General features: G+C 43.4%; 1 protein-coding gene across 6 annotated transcripts in view; it reads left to right on the top strand.

Annotated features, from left to right (window-relative positions):
- Window positions 1–18049, top strand: part of RAB28 (RAB28, member RAS oncogene family) — a 175169-nt gene that overhangs the window by 60004 nt on the left and 97116 nt on the right. The window contains exon 3 of one of the 6 annotated variants that reach the window (XM_083366947.1): window positions 538–599. The exons of the other annotated variants lie outside the window; for them this stretch is intronic. Within the exon in view, the coding sequence (XP_083223073.1) occupies window positions 538–599 (62 nt within the window). The remainder of the gene's footprint in view (window positions 1–537; window positions 600–18049) is intronic. 6 annotated transcript variants of the gene reach the window in all.

Here is an 18049-nt window from a genome sequence, read left to right as displayed (position 1 = left end):
TTTTGAGAAGTTAAAAATTAGACCAAGATAAATCACCTCAGAATTTTTTCCACCTTTAATATAACATAAGCTGTACAATTACAAACAAACTTAAATTGTTTAGGGGAAAAATAAAAAGCTTATAATAATGTGGTAGCATAAGGGTGCACACCCTTAAACTAATAATTTTTTGAGGTACCTTCTGATTCTGTCTTTTGGAGTAGGAGTCTATCAGCATGGCATATCTTGCCTTGGGAATCTTTGCCTCCTCTTCCTTGCAAAAGCACTTCAAATCTGTCAGGTTGCAAGGGCATCTCCTATGCAAAGCTCTTGTTCCCTACAGATTTTCAATTAGATTCAGGTCCAGGCTTTACTAGGGCCATTCCCAAATTGGATCTTCTTCTGGTGAAGTCATTCTTTTGTTGATTTGGAGGCATCCTTGGGTTGTTGTCATGTTGAAAGGTGACATTCCTCTTCATCTTCAGCATTTTAATAGAGGACTGAAGGTTTTGTGTCAAAATTAACTGATATTTGAAATTCTCCCTACCCTGACTAAAGCCCCAGTTCCAGATGAAGAAAAGCAGCCCCGAAGCATAATGCTGCCACCGCTATGCTTCACTGTAAGTATAGTGTACTTTTGGTGATGTACAGTGTTTTTGCATAAAGCATACTTTTTTGGAATAATGGCCAAAAAGGTCAACCTTGGTCTCATCAGACCCTAATACATTTTCCCACTTGTTTTTATCAGACTTGATGTAGGGTTTTTGCAAAATGTAGCAAGGTTTGAATGTTTTTCTTTGTGAGAAAAGGCTTCCATCTTGCTACCCTACCCTACAGTCCAGACATATGAAGAATACAGAAGATTGTTCTCACATGTAGTATACAACAAGTACTTGCAAGAAATTCCTCCAGCTCTTTTTAATATTGCTGTAGGCCTCTTGGCAGCCTCTTGGATCAATTTTCCTCTTGGTTTTTTTCATCAACTTTGGAGGGAGATCCAATTCTTGGTAATGTCACTGTTGTGCCATATTTTTCTCAATCTGTTGACTGTCTTCACTATGTTCCATAGTATATCCAATGCCTTGGAAAGTATTTTGTACCCTTCTTCTGACTGATACCTTCCTACAATGATATTCCTTTGATGCTTTGTAAATTCTGAAGGCTATGGCTTTTGCTGCAAGAGGCAACTGAATAAATGTCAGAAAAGTCCTATTAGAACAGCTAAACTTTATATAGATTTGATCATAGTCACTGCAATTTGATGACAGGTGTATATTGACTATTATTTAACATCAGCTTGAATGTGATTCAATTCAATTCTGAACATAGCTACATACCTATTTGTAAGAGGGCATATGCACTCTTATGGAACCAAGTTGTAAGTTTTTTTTATTTTTGCCCTTAAAAGATTTCAGTTGTTGTACACCTTATATGTTATATTACAGATGGTAAAAATTCTGAAGTGATTTGTTTTTTTTTTTAACATCTCAAAACTCTGGCCTTTTAAAAGGTATATGTAGACTTTTTATATTGTATGTATGCATATATGTATGTATAGACACACATATCTATTTTCAATATACTCAGTTTTTTTCAGAGTAGTGAAGAAAATACTTGAGGACCAGTTGTATCTTGGAGGTGGTAATGTGTAAATGTAAAAGAAAGATTGTTGATAAAGGGAAATTGGAAATTGCACACTATATAACAAATCTGAGCCAACAACATTGCAGCTGAAGAAACCAAGATTTCTCACATAAAACAGGGAAGCTGTAAAATTAATTTAAATCTCATAATAACAATACAATTTGTCTATGTGGGAAATAATTATATCCATGAAGTTTAGAAAATATTGGAATGTGAGATTGTAAAAGTGTAGTTTCTATGCACTTTCAACAATTAGTAAAATATTTTGTTGGTAATAGTAATTTTAGTATTTTTTAAAATAGAATGCATAAATATGTTGATAAAATGGTTTTTGGGATTCATAGCATTTGATAGAAATCATTAGAGTAATTCTTGGAATTTCACAATAAAGCAGGTCATTTTAATTGTCTTTTATTGCAGATTTGAGGATGAGAACAGAGAGTACTTGTTTATCTAAAGTCACCTGTAGTTTAATGATAACCACTATTTGATGTATAGTCTAATTCAATTTTATTTTATATTAACTCTGTTAAGATTTAATGTAGGGAGCTACAAGATGCCCCATCCCTGTTTTTCTGCTACTTATTTGGTGAATATTGTTTTCATGAAAACAGTATTTCTAGAAACTTTATGGATATCCATGTCCTAGAACATGGGTGTCAAACTTGCCACATCATGTGACGTGTCATGATGTATCGTGTCTTTTTTCGCATTACTGGAATTGGGGTGGGCGCAGCCTCCACATGATGCAACTGGCCCATGGGGTCGGCAATTTGACACCCCTGTTCTAGACAGTTAATGTCAGATATGCCATGAGAGGAGAGGAAATGGTAAGAGGGGGATGACAGGAACCAGAAGTGCCAACAGCACCAAAACTTTAAGACTGTTACCAAAACACATAATTTCAGCACTGTTGGACACTGACCAAGGAGGTAGGACCTGAGAAAAGGGAAAATCATTGACTTTACTTGGGAATATTCAGATCTTGCTTTGCTTACGCTGTAACCACTTGGCTTTAGTAAAAATATACCTGTCAGAATCCATTTATATCACATTCATAAATGTATGTTTAAAACATTATTCCCCCCCCCCCCTGGATTCTGCCATCTCCCAAGAAAGGAGGAGCGGATGTGGATTCAGCCTGTCTTAGGTTAGTTCAAAGACCAAGGGAAACCTTTTGAACTGGGGGAACAAAGGGGATGGTTAGGGAAGAAGGCATCTGGCCTGTGTCTCCATTTGAATCTGTAAAGGAAGAAGGCAATAACCGTAAAGATCCGAAGTTCCCTTTTTCTCACGAAAGGGATAACACAAAGTAAATGATGGGGGGCTGACCAAATGGGGTTGAGGGAAGGGGGGGGGGGTTGAACTGGGAACTCTTTATAAAGTTTCAATCTGTAAAACAATACCAGGTCCTGTCTTGTATTTCCACAACCAAACATGTCCTAGTAAAAATTCCTTTTGGATTAGAACTGACTCGAAGAGTTTTTGTTTTCCTAAGATGCGGATTGGGGTGGGTCCTGGCAGTAGACAGGACCTGCACTGAAAGTCAACCTGGAAGGGAGAAACCTTACCGGGGGACTTTGCAATAAATAGAATGTCTGACGAAGCAAGAGAGGAGGGAAGCCCCATGGAAAGGGAGTCTTCCTCCCAACCGAAATCCCAGAAATAGTGGGAAGCTGAAGCATCATATTCCCCCTGGGAAGAAGCGGTGGAGCAGCATGACTGAAAACCCCGGTGGCTGATGGGCATTGGAAGGAAAAGTGAGTGGGAAAAGGCTTTGGGAGAAGTGACCCTGAGCCGGAGCGACCACCAACCAGAATGGAGACAAGAGATGGAGAGCTCCCTGCATGCCAGTGAGGAGGGGCGGATCCTGGAAAAATCTATTGACCTGATGAAAGCAACCCTGAGCTCACTAAGGGAGGAGAGAGCTGAAAACCGCAACCGACGTAATGCCTGGGGCCGCAACTGGAGGGGTAACAGAGGGGATCCAGCACCTGAAACCCCGGGGCCATCCAATGGAACAGGAGTCGCTGGCTCAGCGATACCCCCCTCCCAGAACCACAGATGGGGATCAAGATGAGGAGTGATCCCTCCGCGACACAGACAACACTCCAGTCAAATATTCCCGCCCCTGGAAGCAAAGTTCAAGGGGGAGCCATCACAACTGGGATTTTTCCTAACCCACGTCCTCAGCTATATGGAAGGATACAGACGGGATATCCCCAGTGACAAAACCCACATTCGAATTGTGCAATCTGTCCTGGATGGGTCGGCTACAGACTGGGTGGTGAACCTGCATGACTCCAATGCCCCAGAACTCAACGACTTCAACCGATTCATGTCATCCTTGAGGCGGCGGTTTGAAGATCCTTTGGCTGACCGAAAGGCCCAGGAGAGAATCAAAACGGTGAGGCAGGGCAGGCGAGCAGTGGCCGAATATACCCAAGAATTCCGAGCCATTGCCAGCAAGCTGAACTGGTCAGAAGACATCCTCCTTAGCCATTTCAAAGACGGACTAAACTACGACCTGTATGATGCTTGCCTGCCTTGAGGAGACCCATACCATCTCGACGACTGGTATGTCCTGGCGGAGGAAGTGGAAATAGACCTATTGAAGAGACACCGCAGAGGAAAACCATGGGGCCGCCTGCCACTCGAGCAAACACGCGAGGGGGAAAAACCACTGGCCACAGCTAAAAAATCAATGGGATGTTTCAATTGTGGGAGAGAGGGCCACCGTGTTGCAGAATGTCGTTCGAAAGCCCCTCCACGCAAAACAGAGGCATCATCTTCCAAAAAGCTGGGGAAGCCCCAAGGCAACCCAAAAGAATCTTCCATGAAGGGGACAGAGGCTGTAGAGTCCACAACTCTGGCCAAGAACTGGAATTGGACTCCGGCCTATAGAGGAAGCTAATATAGTCACTGTCTTAAGTATGGGTGGAAGGGGTCCACTTACCAATGGTTCTCCCTCTGAGATGTCTTCCGAGGTGTCCACCGCCCCACTGCAGAGGCGGTGGACACCTCAGAAGACATCTCAGAGGGAGAACCATTGGTAAGTGGACCCCTTCCACTCATACTTAAGACAGTGACTATATTAGCTTCCTCTATACCTAAAACCATCGAAATAAAAGCTCTGATAGACTCTGGCTGCATCCACTGCCTCATCAGCCCAACGCTGGTGGAGAGACTGAGCATCCCAGTGAGGAGGCTAAAACAACCAATCTCCTTTAGTCAATTAGATGGATCAATAGCAGTGGGGGGGACCAGCTACCCTAGCCACTTTATCAATTCACCTGTCCCTCGGGTCTCATGAGGAAGACATAACGTTTATAGTGGCCCCAGGCATGGAATGCCCAATGATTTTAGGACTGGAATGGCTGAAGAAATGGAACCCTGGGATAAACTGGAGGACAGCAGAACTTAACTTCCCAAAAGGGGAGCAGGGAAATGTAACCCCCCAAAGCATTCCCACCAACCCGAAGGGAGGAGACAGCAGCAGTGGGGAAAGAGAAGGGGTTACCAGAGATACTGGAGCAATACAGGGACCTTGCTGAGGTTTTCAGTGAGGAGCAGGCAGATGAGCTTCCCCCCCACCGTCCCACAGACTGCGCCATAGAATTCAAAGCTCCCAAAACCCAGGGTGTATGCCATGAGCCCAAGGGAAATGGCAGAAATGGAAAGATTAATAAAGAAAAACTTAGAAAGAGGGTTCATCGAGCATGCCAAACCCAAAGTGGCAGCCCCAGTCCTGTTCAGGGAGAAGAAAGATGGTTCTTTCCGTTTTTGTGTGGATTACAGAAATCTGAACACAATGTGTTCACCACCTCCCATCATGGTGGAAGGGGAACAACATTTTGAGGTGAAAGAAATTTTGGATTCCAGAAAACATCATGGAATGACCCAATATTTAGTGGCTTGAAAACACCTCCCCTCCTCAGAAAATGAATGGGTCAGCAAACGCCACGTTAAAGCACCAAAGCTGCTTAAGAGATTTCATACAGAATATCCGAACAAACCGAGTTAACATTTATATATGTTTTTTTCTTTTTCTTTTCTTTTAAGGAGAGCAGACTGTCAGAATCCATTTATATCATTCATAAATGCATGTTTAAAACATTATCCCCCCCCCTGGATTCTGCCATCTCCCGAGGAAGGAGGAGCGGATATGGATTCAGCCTGCCTTAGGTTATTTCAAAGACCAAGGGAAACCTTTTGAACTGGGGGAACAAAGGGGAGGGTTAGAGAAGAAGGCATCTGGCCTGTGTCTCCATTTGAATCTGTAAAGGAAGAAGGCAATAACCGTAAAGCTCTGAAGTTCCCTTTTTCTCACGAAAGGGATGACACAAAGTAAATGATGGGGGGCTGACCAAATGGGGTTGAGGGAAGGGGGGTTGAACCGGGAACTCTTTATAAAGTTTCAATCTGTAAAACAATACCAGGTCCTGTCTTGTATTTCCACAACCAAACATGTCCTAGTAAAAATTCCTTTTGGACTAGCACTGACTCGAAGAGTTTTTGTTTTCCTGAGACGTGGATTGGGGTGGGTCCTGACAATACCTTTTCTCTTCCAATGGAGTCAAAGGTCTTTCTTTCCTAAGCTTCCAAGCTGGGACAGGACTGACATTAAGCCAGACCTGCAATAATGCTTCACCTGGAGATTCATGTCTGCCATGGCGATGGTGCATAGAATGTCCATCCACAAAAGTGAGCACAAGGAGATGAAGAACTGGGAAGAAGCTGCCTCAAGATCCAGGAGTAGGGAAGTCTACCTGGAGTTGGAAGAGGAGGCAGAAGCCCTGAGGGACCAGCCAAAATTCCTATGGTCCATAGGTATCAGGAAAATGGAAGAACAGGAAGAGAAGCCCTCTGGGGTAACTTTTTCCTAGAGAAGCCAAGGGAGCTGACCACAAGCACCACCAACCAAAGAAGAGTGTGGGGCAACAGGAAGTGAGCCAGAGCCCCATGATGTCATCTTTCAGCAAGTCACAGACTTCCTGAAGGATGCTTTTGACTGATTCAGACCTGAAAAGCCTTAAGAATGGCCAGCACCACCAGCAGCCTAGTCAGCTGATGCAGTGACTGCAGTGGCTTTGATGCCAGCACTTGCGCCGCTGACTCCAGTGCAACAGCTGAGAGCAGTACGGCTACTGCCATCAGCCTGGGCGGACCTCCTGTGGAAAAAAGAATGCAGACCACTGGCCCTGGGGTGAACAGCTGGCATTCTTCCTTACTCAGGTGTAGATATATATACAGCAATATGGGGCTGGCCTGACAACTGACCTGGCTAAAATAAGAATTATCACCATGGCATTAGAGGGTGAGACAGAAGAGTGGATGGTGGCCCTCTGGAAAAATGACCCACGCAACTTCAATAGATTCATGGCGGCCCAGAGGAAGCATTTTGAAGACTTTCTCATTGACCGAAAGGCCAAGATAAGAATCAAGTTCATAAGGCAGGGGAGGTGACCCATTGTTACCTATGTTCAAGAATTCTCTAGCCTGGCCTGCAAGCTGATTGATTGGCCATAAGACATGCTAATTGAGTGTTTCCAAGATGACCTGAACAACAAGATCTTTTACACCTGTCTCTCCAGGGGCGTAACATGAACCTTTCATTGATGCTGATGAAGTAGGGATTGACCTAGTCAGATACCACACCTGTGCTAGTGGAGAGTAGTGACAACCTTTTCCCATGGAAAAGAAATTCCAAAACTGGGGAAAAGAGAACAGAGCCCACACTGCCGCTCCACCAGCTGCTTTCATTGCGGCAAGGAGGGCCACAGAGCAGCTGATTGCCAAGCACCCTGACCAATGTCCAGCCCCGTACAGTGAGTAAGCAAAGGTCTTACAAAGCCATGAGAGATGGCCCTTAAGGGGGTAAAAGTCATTGAGTTTACCCCACCGCCTGGTGATGGCAAGGGAACTCAGACCAAGTGTCAAGATTCTGACTGATGATCCCAATGAAGTAAGCATAGCTGAGACATTTCAATCTCTAATGCAAAATTTTATTGAGTACAGCATATCGGGGCAATAGAAAACCAGCTCTGGCGAAAATGGCACCAGAACAGTAAATTAAAAGTATAGAACCTCCCTTTCCCTCTGATAGAGCAGGTCACATCCCCCCAATTAAGTGTCAGACATTTGTTATGAGAAAAATCTTCAGTTGCCAGACAAACAGTTCTCCGATGACCTTGGTTTCCAGGCTGGACTGTTTACAGATGCGCTGAGATTCCAAACATCTCCCCTCCCCTGCGTCTGTAGGTAAGCTAAGAAACAATAATGGCTAAAGCAGAATAATGTTTCTTTGATGCTTGACACCAAGTTCCTCAAGCTGAACAGATGACCCCTTGGCAAGTCGCCCCATCGTGCCCGTAACAATCCTAATCAAATTAAGTGTACTATCCTTGGTGTGCATGGAGAACTTGATTACATTATTGGACTCAGGCTGCACCAGGTGCCTGGTCAGCCCTGGCATAGTGGAGAAATTGCAGATATGACTCAGGGAACTAAAATGTCCCTGTGGCATTTTGTCAGCTAGATGGATCAGTAGCAGGAGTGGCCCCTGCAGTGTTTGTTACAAAACCCGTACAGATAAAGATGGGGCCCCATGAAAAACCATCAGTTTCATAGTAGCACCAGGCATGGACAGACCCATAGTGCTGGGCTTAGCATAGCTATTAAAGTAGAACCCCTCCATAAATTGGAGGAGGTGAATATTAAAAATCAGGCAGAGACCAGTCGAGGGAGGACTGAAAGAAAAGTTGACCTTGCAGCTCCATGCGCTGCCCATTAAGAAAGTGAAAGGGGAAGGAGCTACAGCAGTGCACGAACAAAGGTGGATCCTCAAATCCCCAAAGAGTATTGGGACTAACAGAAAGTTTTCAGTGAAAGAGACTCAGACACACTTCACTCTCATTGCCACAGATTGCTCCATAGAAATAGTACCCGGGGCCAAACTGTTTAAACCAAAACTGTACACCATGATCCCAAGACAGTTAAACAAACTCTTGAGTCGTTATAGACAACAACCTCCCATAGGGTTTCATTCAAATGGCAAAGTCACATATGGCAGTACCTGTACTTTTTTGGGAGAAAAAAGATGGTTCCCTCTGCCTATGCATGGATTACCATGAACTGTGCCATCTGCATTGAAAATGTCTCCCCCCTCCCACTGATGAAGGACATACTTGCCCTTCTAGCCAAGGGAAGGATTTTCACCAAATTAGACCTAAGAGAGACGTATTACTGAGTACACATCGAGGGGAATGAAACAGCCTTCAATTGCCTGCTAGGATGTTTCCAATTCTGTGTACTATCCTTTGGGCTACAGAGGGCACCCACAGTTTTTGTGCAAGAGATTAACGAAATCCTACATGAACATTTATACAAAGGGATCCTAGTTCATCTAGATAATATTTTAATTTACACCGAAACCCTGGAGGAACACATGAAACTAGTGGAAGAACTCTGTGCCACTCAGTTATACGTAAACCTCTCTATTCCACAAGGTCCTGGTCGGTAGTGCGCAAAGCACTGGTGGAAGCTCAAGAAAACTACAAAAAATCAGGCTGATAAGAAACAGACCAATCCAAAAGACTTTAACTTTGGTGATGAAGTCTACTTCTCTTCCAGACTACCTTTGAAAAAACTTGGACCAAAACGCATCAAACCTTTTCCCATAATTAAAATCATTAATCCAGCAACAGTGCAATTAGATATACCGAAAACCCTCAGACGTATCCACCCAGTCTTCCATTGCAGCCTGTTGAAACCATTGATCGCCTTCCCCTTGCTTCCCAAGAGAAGACCACTTCCAACCCCTGCACACATTGAAGGAGAACAGCATTTTGAATCAAAGAAATTTTAGATTCCCGCAGACATAGACAAAAAGTACATTACTTAATATTCCTCCCCTCCAAAAGTGAATGGGTCGATGCCCAACACATCAAAGCTTCCCGACTCCTTTGCAAATTCCATAACAAATACCCTGACAAATCCCATTGAAATCCCTAACCGTTTCTGTTATTTTTCTGTTTCTGGACTAAGCTGCATTTTCAAGGGGGGCAAAATGTCAGATCTGTCATGACACCGCTTCAGCTCTGCTTTGCATTGATGGCATCCTGCCATAAAAAGGAGAGGAGAAAATAGAGGGGGAAGGCTAAAAGGAGGATGATAGGAACCAGAAGGGCCAACAATTGAGAGATCCAAGGACAAGCATGAGAATGGAATGCAAACACCCACCAAAGAGGCACCAAACTTTAAGACTTACCAAAACACCTAATTCAAATACTGTTGGACACTGACCAAATGACCAAGGGGGGAGGACCTGGGAGAAGGGAAAATCACTGAGTTTATGCAGGAATACTCTGATCTGGCTTTCCTTACACTGTAACCACTTAGCTTTAGTAAAAGTATACCTTTATCTCTACCAATGGAATCAAGGCTCTTTCTTTCCTAAACACCCAAGCTGGGACACGGCTGACACAGTTACCCTCAAAATCCTGCAGAAATAAATCTTATAGTAATCTTTGCCATCATGGCCAAAAAAAATTTGATACTTTCAGCTAGCAATATCTGAAGAGCAGTTTCCTCAGCTCTGTGTTACATAATTTTTGGTTTTGCTTTCTTCTTCTAAGATGAAATTCTTTAGCACATAATAAAATGAAGAATGAAGCGCATTTAGAAATTCATAACATTTCTTTGACATTTTTTGTGTAATTTGTTTAATCATCCTTATTAGATATACCTGCTGCTAGTTTTAATCAAGCTGCCCCAGGAGATTTTAGTGTTTTGAATGTGTTGTTGATGTAATATTGATTATGATAATCTATGGGCTAAAACCGAATTTAACTGCCAGTGTCAGTATAAATACCTCAGTTATTCTCATTTATTACCCAAAAAGCTGGATTAGCCATGATATTATAGTTGTTCTGGATCTGAGTTAAAAAGGAGTTCTCCCAAAGTATTTTTAAATATAATGCTTACATGTATTTTATAATCCTTTAAGATCTTTTAAAAATTGGTAATGGTTATATTATGTTGTGCATATTTTATAGCTACTTATGTTTATGGGTATTGTTGTACACCACTTTTAAAGCCCCATGTGGCATGGGTGTAGGCTAGGGGTGTCAAATTTGATTTCACTGAGGGCCACATCAGGGTTGTGGTTGGCCTCGGGGGCGGGTGGGTGTGGCCAGGATGAGCATGGCCAGCTTGACATCGCTTGTGTGGTCTGGGCGGGGCTGGAGGGGTCCACTGTTTCCAGTGGAAGAAGGCGAGACCAGGGTGAGTGCCAAACTTGTCCAGCAGAGGAGCCACACTTCTCTGCGGAGGACCCCCGGAGCCCTGGACAGTGGAAGGCAAACACCCAGCCTGCTCCTTGAGCTCCCAGGCCATGTTGTTGTTAACTGCGAAGTCGTGTCCGACCCATCACGACCCTATGGACAACATTCCTCCAGGCCTTCCTGTCCTCTACCATCTTCTGGAGTCCATTTAGTTTAGTTTAGTTTAGTTTTATTAAATTTTTATACCGCCCTTCTCCCGAAGGACTCACGCCTACTGCTTCAGAACTCTATCCAGCCACCTCATTCTCTGTCGTCCCCTCGATCTTTCCCAGCATCAGCCTCTTCTCCAGTGAGTCCTTCTCATTAGGTGGCCAAAGTATTTGAGTTTTAGCTTCAGGATCTGGCCTTCTAAAGAGCAGTCAGGGTTGATCTCCTCTAGGACTGACCGGTTTGATTGCCTTGCAGTCCAAGGGACTCGCAGGAGTCTTCTCCAGCACCATAGTTCAAAGGCTTCAATTCTTTGGCGCTCAGCCTTTCTTATGGTCCAGCTTTCACTGCCATACATTGCAACTGGGAAGACCATAGCCTTGACTATACGCACTTTTGTTGGCAGGGTGATGTCTCTGCTTTTTAGTGTGCTGTCTAGATTTGCCATGGCTTTCCTCCCCAGGAGCAAGCGTCTTTTAATTTCTTGGCTACAGTCCCCATCTGCAGTGATCTTGGAGCCCAGGGAAATAAAATCTGTCACTACCTCCATTTCTTCCCCATCTATTTGCCAGGAATTGAGAGGGCCGGATGCCATGATCTTGGTTTTCTTAATGTTAAGTTTCAACCCAAGTTTTGAACTCTCCTTCTTCACCCGCAACAAGAGGCTCTTTAGTTCTTCTTCACTTTCTGCCATTAGAGTGTTATCATCTGTGTATCTTAGGTTGTTGATATTTCTTCCGGCAATCTTAATTCCAACTTTTGATTCATCTAGCCCTGCCTTTCTCATGATGTGCTCTGCATATAAGTTAAATAGGCAGGGCGACAGTATACAGCCTTGCCGGACTCCTTTCCCAATTTTGAACCAATCAGTGGTTCCGTGTCCAGTTCTCACTGTTGCTTCTTGGCCCGCATATAGATTTCTCAAGAGACAAATAAGATGGTCTGGTATGCCCATCTCTTTAAGGACTTGCCAGAGTTTGTTATGATCCACACAATCAAAGGCTTTAGCATAGTCAATGAAGCAGAAGTAGATGTTTTTCTGGAACTCTCTAGCTTTCTCCATGATCCAGCATATGTTAGCAATTTGATCTCTAGTTCCTCTGCCTCTTCGAAATCCTGCCTGTACTTCTGGTAGTTCTCGATCCACATACTGCTGAAGTCTAGTTTGTAGGATTTTAAGCATAACTTTACTAGCATGAGAAATGAGTGCAATGGTGCGATAGTTTGAACATTCTTTGGCACTGCCTTTCTTTGGAATTGGAATGTAAACTGATCTTTTCCAATCCTGTGGCCACTGTTGAGTTTTCCAAATTTGCTGGCAAATTGAGTGTAGCACTTTTACTGCACTGTCTTTTAAGATTTTAAATAGCTCAGCTGGAATACTGTCACCTCCACTAGCTTTGTTGTTGCTCAGCTTTTCTAAGGCCCACTTCACTTCACATTCTAGGATGTCTGGCTCGAGGTTAGTGACCACCTCATTGTGATTATCAGGGACGTTAAGCTCATTCTTGTATAGTTCTTCTGTGTAATTTTGCCACCTCTTCTTAATCTCTTCTGCCTCTGTTAGGTCCCTGCCATTTTGGTCCTTTATCATGCCCATTTTTGCATTAAACGTTCCCTTCATCTCTCCAATTTTCTTGAAAAGATCTCTGGTCCTCCCTATTCTATTGTTTTCTTCTATTTCTTTGCACTGTTCATTTAAGAAGGCATTCTTATCTCTTCTAGCTATTCTCTGGAATTCTGCATTCAGATGGGCGTATCTTTCTTTTTCTCCCTTGCCTTTCGCTTCCCTCCTTTCCTCGGCTATTTGCAAAGCTTCCTCAGACAGCCATTTTGCTTTCTTGCATTTCTTTTTCTTTGGGATGGTTTTGGTTGCTACCTGTTGTACAATGTCGCGAACCTCTGTCCATAGTTCTTCAGGCACTCTGTCTATCAGATCTAATTCCTTAAATCTATTTGTCACCTCTACTGTATATTCAACAGGGATATGATTTAATTCATACCTGACTGGCCTAGCGCTTTTCCCTACTTTCTTTAATTTAAGCCTAAACTTTGCAACAAGAAGCTCATGGTCTGAGCCACAGTCAGCTCCTGGTCTTGTTTTTACTGACTGTATAGAGCTTCTCCATCTTTGGCTGCAGAGCATATAGTCAATCTGATTTCTGTGTTGACCATCTGGTGATGTCCATGTGTAGAGCCGTCTCTTGGGTTATTGGAAAAGAGTGTTTGCTATGACCATCATATTCTCTTGACAGAATTCTATCAGCCTGTGCCCTGCTTCATTTTGCACTCCAAAGCCAAACTTGTCTGTTATTCCGGTTATCTTTTGGCTTCCTACTTTAGCATTCCAATCCCCCATGATGATAAGAACATCATTTTTTGGTGTTAGTTCTATAAGGTGCTGTAGGGCTTCATAGAACCGGTCAATTTCATCCTCTTCAGCACTGGTGGTTGGGGCATAGACTTGTACTACTGTGATATTGAATGGTTTGGCTTGGATTCGAACTGAGATCATTCTGTCATTTTGAGGATTATATCCCAGTATTGCTTTTCCTATTTTTTTATTGACTATGAAGGCTACTCCATTTCTTCTGAGGGATTCTTGCCCACAGTAGTATACCTGATGGTCATCTGAATTAAATTCACCCATTCCTGTCCAAGAGCCTTGGTGGAGCAGTGGGCTAATGCCTCCTTAAGTAACACCAGCTGCCTGCAATTAGTGCAGGTTCGCATCCCACCAGGCTCAAGGTTGACTCAGCCTTCCATCCTTCCGAGGTAGGTAAAATGAGGACCCAGATTGTTGGGGGCAATTAAGCTGACTTTGTAATAATGCCGCTTGGGGTGTGTGTGAAAGCCCTAACAAGCAGGCATATACATCGAATGAAGGCTACTGCTAAGCTTGTAAGCCGCCCTGAGTCTTCGGAGAAGGGCGGGATATAAATGGAATTAAAATAAAAATAAAATAAATTTTAGTTCGCTGATACCTAAGATGTCGATGTTCAGTCTTGTCATCTCTTGTTTGACCACGTCCAGCTTTCCTTGATTCATGGATCTTACATTCCAGGTTCCTATGGAGAAAAAAATCTTTACAGCATCTGACTTTCCTTTCACCACCAGACACATCCACAGCTGAGCGTCCTTTCGGCTTTGGCCCAGTCGCTTCATTCTTTCTGGCGCTACTAGTACTAGCCCTCTGCTCTTCCCCAGTAGCATATTGGACGCCTTCCGACCTGAGGGGCTCATCTTCCAGCTTCATATCGTTTTGCATTTTGGTACTGTCCATAGGGTTTTCATGGCAAATATACTGGAGTGGGTTGCCATTTCCTTCTCCAGTGGATCACGTTTTGTTAGAACTCTCGGCTATGACCTGTCCGTCTTGGGTGGCCCTGCACGGCATAGCTCATAGCGTCATTGAATTACGCAAGCCCCTTCGCCACGACAAGGCAGTAATCCATGAAGGGGATAGGCCATAGGGACCCCATATCCCAGCCCAGCCCTGCTGTGCTTACCTCCTCCTCAAAGCTGCTGCTACTGTGCTCGGTCTCCTTGGCCAGGTTGCTCATGATGTGTGCGGGAGGGCAAAGTGTGTGGGTCAGAGGGAGGCCCACTCCCTCTCCATGTGAGGAGACCCCGTTTTGTAACTAAAGCATCCTCAGCAATAGGATGGGAGACCACCAGGAGAAATCAGGAGGAGAGGACAAGGGGATGGCGAAAGGGCAGTGGCGGCTGCTGGTGGCCAAGTCCTAAGGCAGGACTTCCCTCAGAATTGCCCTCTCTCTCATTATAATCCCCTCCCTCCCTCCCTCCCTCCCTCCCTCCCTCCCTCCCTCCCTCCCTCCTTCCCTTCCTTCCTTCCTTCCTTCCTTCCTTCCTTCCTTCCTTCCTTCCTTCCTTCCTTCCTTCTCTTCTTTTCCCCCCTCTTTATTCTCCTGTCTTCTTCCTTCCCCTTTTTCCTTCCTTGCTCTCTTCCCCTCTTTCCTTCTTTTTCTTTATCTTTCCTCTTTCCCTTTCTCCTTTCCCGTCCCTTCTTGAATGCTCAAATGCAAAAGGGGAAACATTTCTCGATGCCTCCTTGCCTTGTGATCAAATGCTATTTTGCTAGTAGTTTGTGGCCACTTAAAAGATTGAGAACAAACCAGACTCAGTTTATCCCATGCTTTCATTTAGTGGGGGCGTCCACAGACAACAGTAGAGCAAAACTATCAAAATGGTAGCTGTGATAGTTGATCAAAGCTCCTCTGTTTTTATGTGCAACAGTTTAGCTTTTATGAGCAGAGGTAGGTTAGTTGCTTTTCTATTAATACATAATCCTTAAAAGGGCTCTCCTGTAGGAACCCTGCCTTGGTCTAATTCAGACTTGAAATATACAAAAGGAAAATATTTTCCCCCATTCTGCTGGAAATGGCTGTTTGCAACATACAAGGAGGGGATACTTTCATAAGAGCTCACAATTTAAGAATACCAATGTTAACTTGAATTTCTACTTAGAATAGAATAGAGCTGGAGGGGACCTTGGAGGTCTTCTGGTTCAGCCCCTTGCTCAAGCAGGAGAACCTGTACCATCTCAGACAAGTGACTGTCTAGTCTCTTCTTAAAAATATCCAGTGATGGAGCACCCATGATTTCTGAAGTCAAGCTGTTCCACTGGTTAATTGTCCTCATTGTCAGGAAGTTTCTCCTTAATTCCAGGTTGCTTCTGTCTTTGATCAGTTTCCAACCATTGTTTCTTGTCCTGCCTTCTGGTGCTTTGGTGAATAATATGACCCCCTCTTCTTTGTGGCAGCCCCTCAAATACTGGAATACTGCTATCATGTCTCCCCTATTTCTTTTCTTTAGACTAGCCAAACCCAAGTCCCGTAGCCGTTCTTTGTATGTTTTAGTCTCCAGGCCTCTGAACATCTTAGTTGCTCTTCTCTGAATTTTTTCCATACTCTCAACATATTTTTTGTGATAGGTGACCAAAATTGGCTACAGTATTTCACTTTTTTTCTAGCTTACTAAGCAGCAGGTTGTGGTCTAATTTGTCAAATATAGTCACTTTATCAAAGAATTAAATAAGATTGGTTTGGCATGACCTGTTTTTGAGAAACCTGTGCTGGCTGCTGGTTATAACTTTGCTTCTAGTTTTTCGCGGATTTGGTTTTTGGTTATCTTTTCCAAGATGATGATGATGATGATGATGATGATGATGATAATTAATAATAATAATAATAATAATAATAATAATAATAATAATAAATAATAATAATAATAATAATAATAATAATAATAATAATAAAAAGAAGAAGAAGAAGAAGAAGAAGAAGAAGAAGAAGAAGAAGAAGAAGAAGAAGAAGAAGAAGAAGAAGAAGAAGTTGGAAGGGACCTTGGAGGTCATCTAGTCCAACCCCCTGCTCAGGCAGGAAACCCTATACCATTTCAGATAAATGGCTGTCCAGTGTCTTCTTAAAAACTTCCAGTGTTGGAGCCTTCACCACTTCTGGAGGCAGGTTGTTCCACTGGTTAATTGTTCTAACTGTCAGGAAGTTTCTCCTTAGTTCTAGGTTACTTCTCTCCTTTATTAGTTTCCATCCATTGCTTCTTGTCCTGCCTTTGGGCGCTTTGGAGAATAGCTTGACTCCCTCTTCTTTGTGGCAGCCCCTGAGATGTTGGAACACTGCTATCATGTCACCCCTCACCCTTCTCTTCATTGAACTACACATACCCAATTCCAGCAACTGTTCCCTACATGTTTTAGCCTCCAGTCCCCCAATCATCTTTGTTGCTCCTCTGTATTTTTTCTAGAGTCTCAACATCTTTTCTACATTGTGGTGACCAAAACTGGATACAGTATTCCAGGTGTGGCCTTACCAAGGCATTGTAAAGTGGTATTAGTACTTCACGTGATCTTGATTCTATCCCTTTGTTAATGCAGCCTAGCACTGTGTTGGTTTTTTTGGCAGCTGCAGCACACTGCTGCCTCATATTGAAGCGATTGTCCACTAGACTCCGAGATCCCTCTCACACATACTACTATTGAGCAAGGTACCACCTATACTAAACCTGTGCATTTGATTTTTCCTGCCTAAATGTAGAACCTTACATTTTTCACCATTTAATTTCATTTTGTTAGATAGCGCCCAGTGTTCGAGTCTGTCCAGATCCTCCTGTATCTTAAGCCTATCTTCTGGAGTATTGGCTATTACTGCCAGCTTGGTGTCATCTGCAAATTTGATAAGTTCCCTATCTATCCCCTCATCCAAATTGTTGATGAAGATGTTGAAGAGCACTGGGCCCAGAACAGAGCCCTGGGGCACCCCACTACACACTTCTTTCCATGTAGATGCAGTTCCATTTAGGACCACGCTGAGTACAACCGATCAGTCAGCTACGAATCCATCTGGTGGTGATGCTATGTAACCGACATTTTTCTATGTTATCAAGTAGTAGGTTGTGATCTACTTTATCAAATGCCTTACTGAAGTCCAAGTAAATTATATCTACAGCATTCCTCTGGTCCACTAATTTTGTCATTTGGTCAAAGAATGCAATAAGATCTGTCTGGCATGATCTGTTTTTGACAAACCCATGTTGGCTTTTGATAATGACTTTGTTTGCCTCTAAGTGTTTGCTGATTTGTTGTTTGATTATCTTTTCCAGAATCTTCCCAGGTATTGAGGTCAGGCTGATAGGTCTGTAGTTTCCTGGATCTATTTTTTCCCCTTTTTTGAAGATGGGAACTACATCAGCTCTATTCCAGTCCTCTGGTAGTTCCCCAGTGCTCCAGGATCTTTGAAAAATATAGTTCAGTGGTTCTGAGATCACATCTGCCAGTTCCTTGAGAACCTTGGGGTGTAATCCATCTGGTCCTGGTGATTTGAACTCATCTAGGCTGGACAGGTGCTCACTTACCATTTTCTTGCCTATCTTGACTTGCATTTCTATTCTGTTTTTTA

Source organism: Vipera ursinii, assembly GCF_947247035.1.
Source record: "Vipera ursinii genome assembly, chromosome: 7".
Lineage (NCBI taxonomy): Eukaryota > Metazoa > Chordata > Lepidosauria > Squamata > Viperidae > Vipera > Vipera ursinii.
Note: the sequence above shows the minus strand (reverse complement) of the source record. Positions and strands in the feature narration are given on the sequence as shown.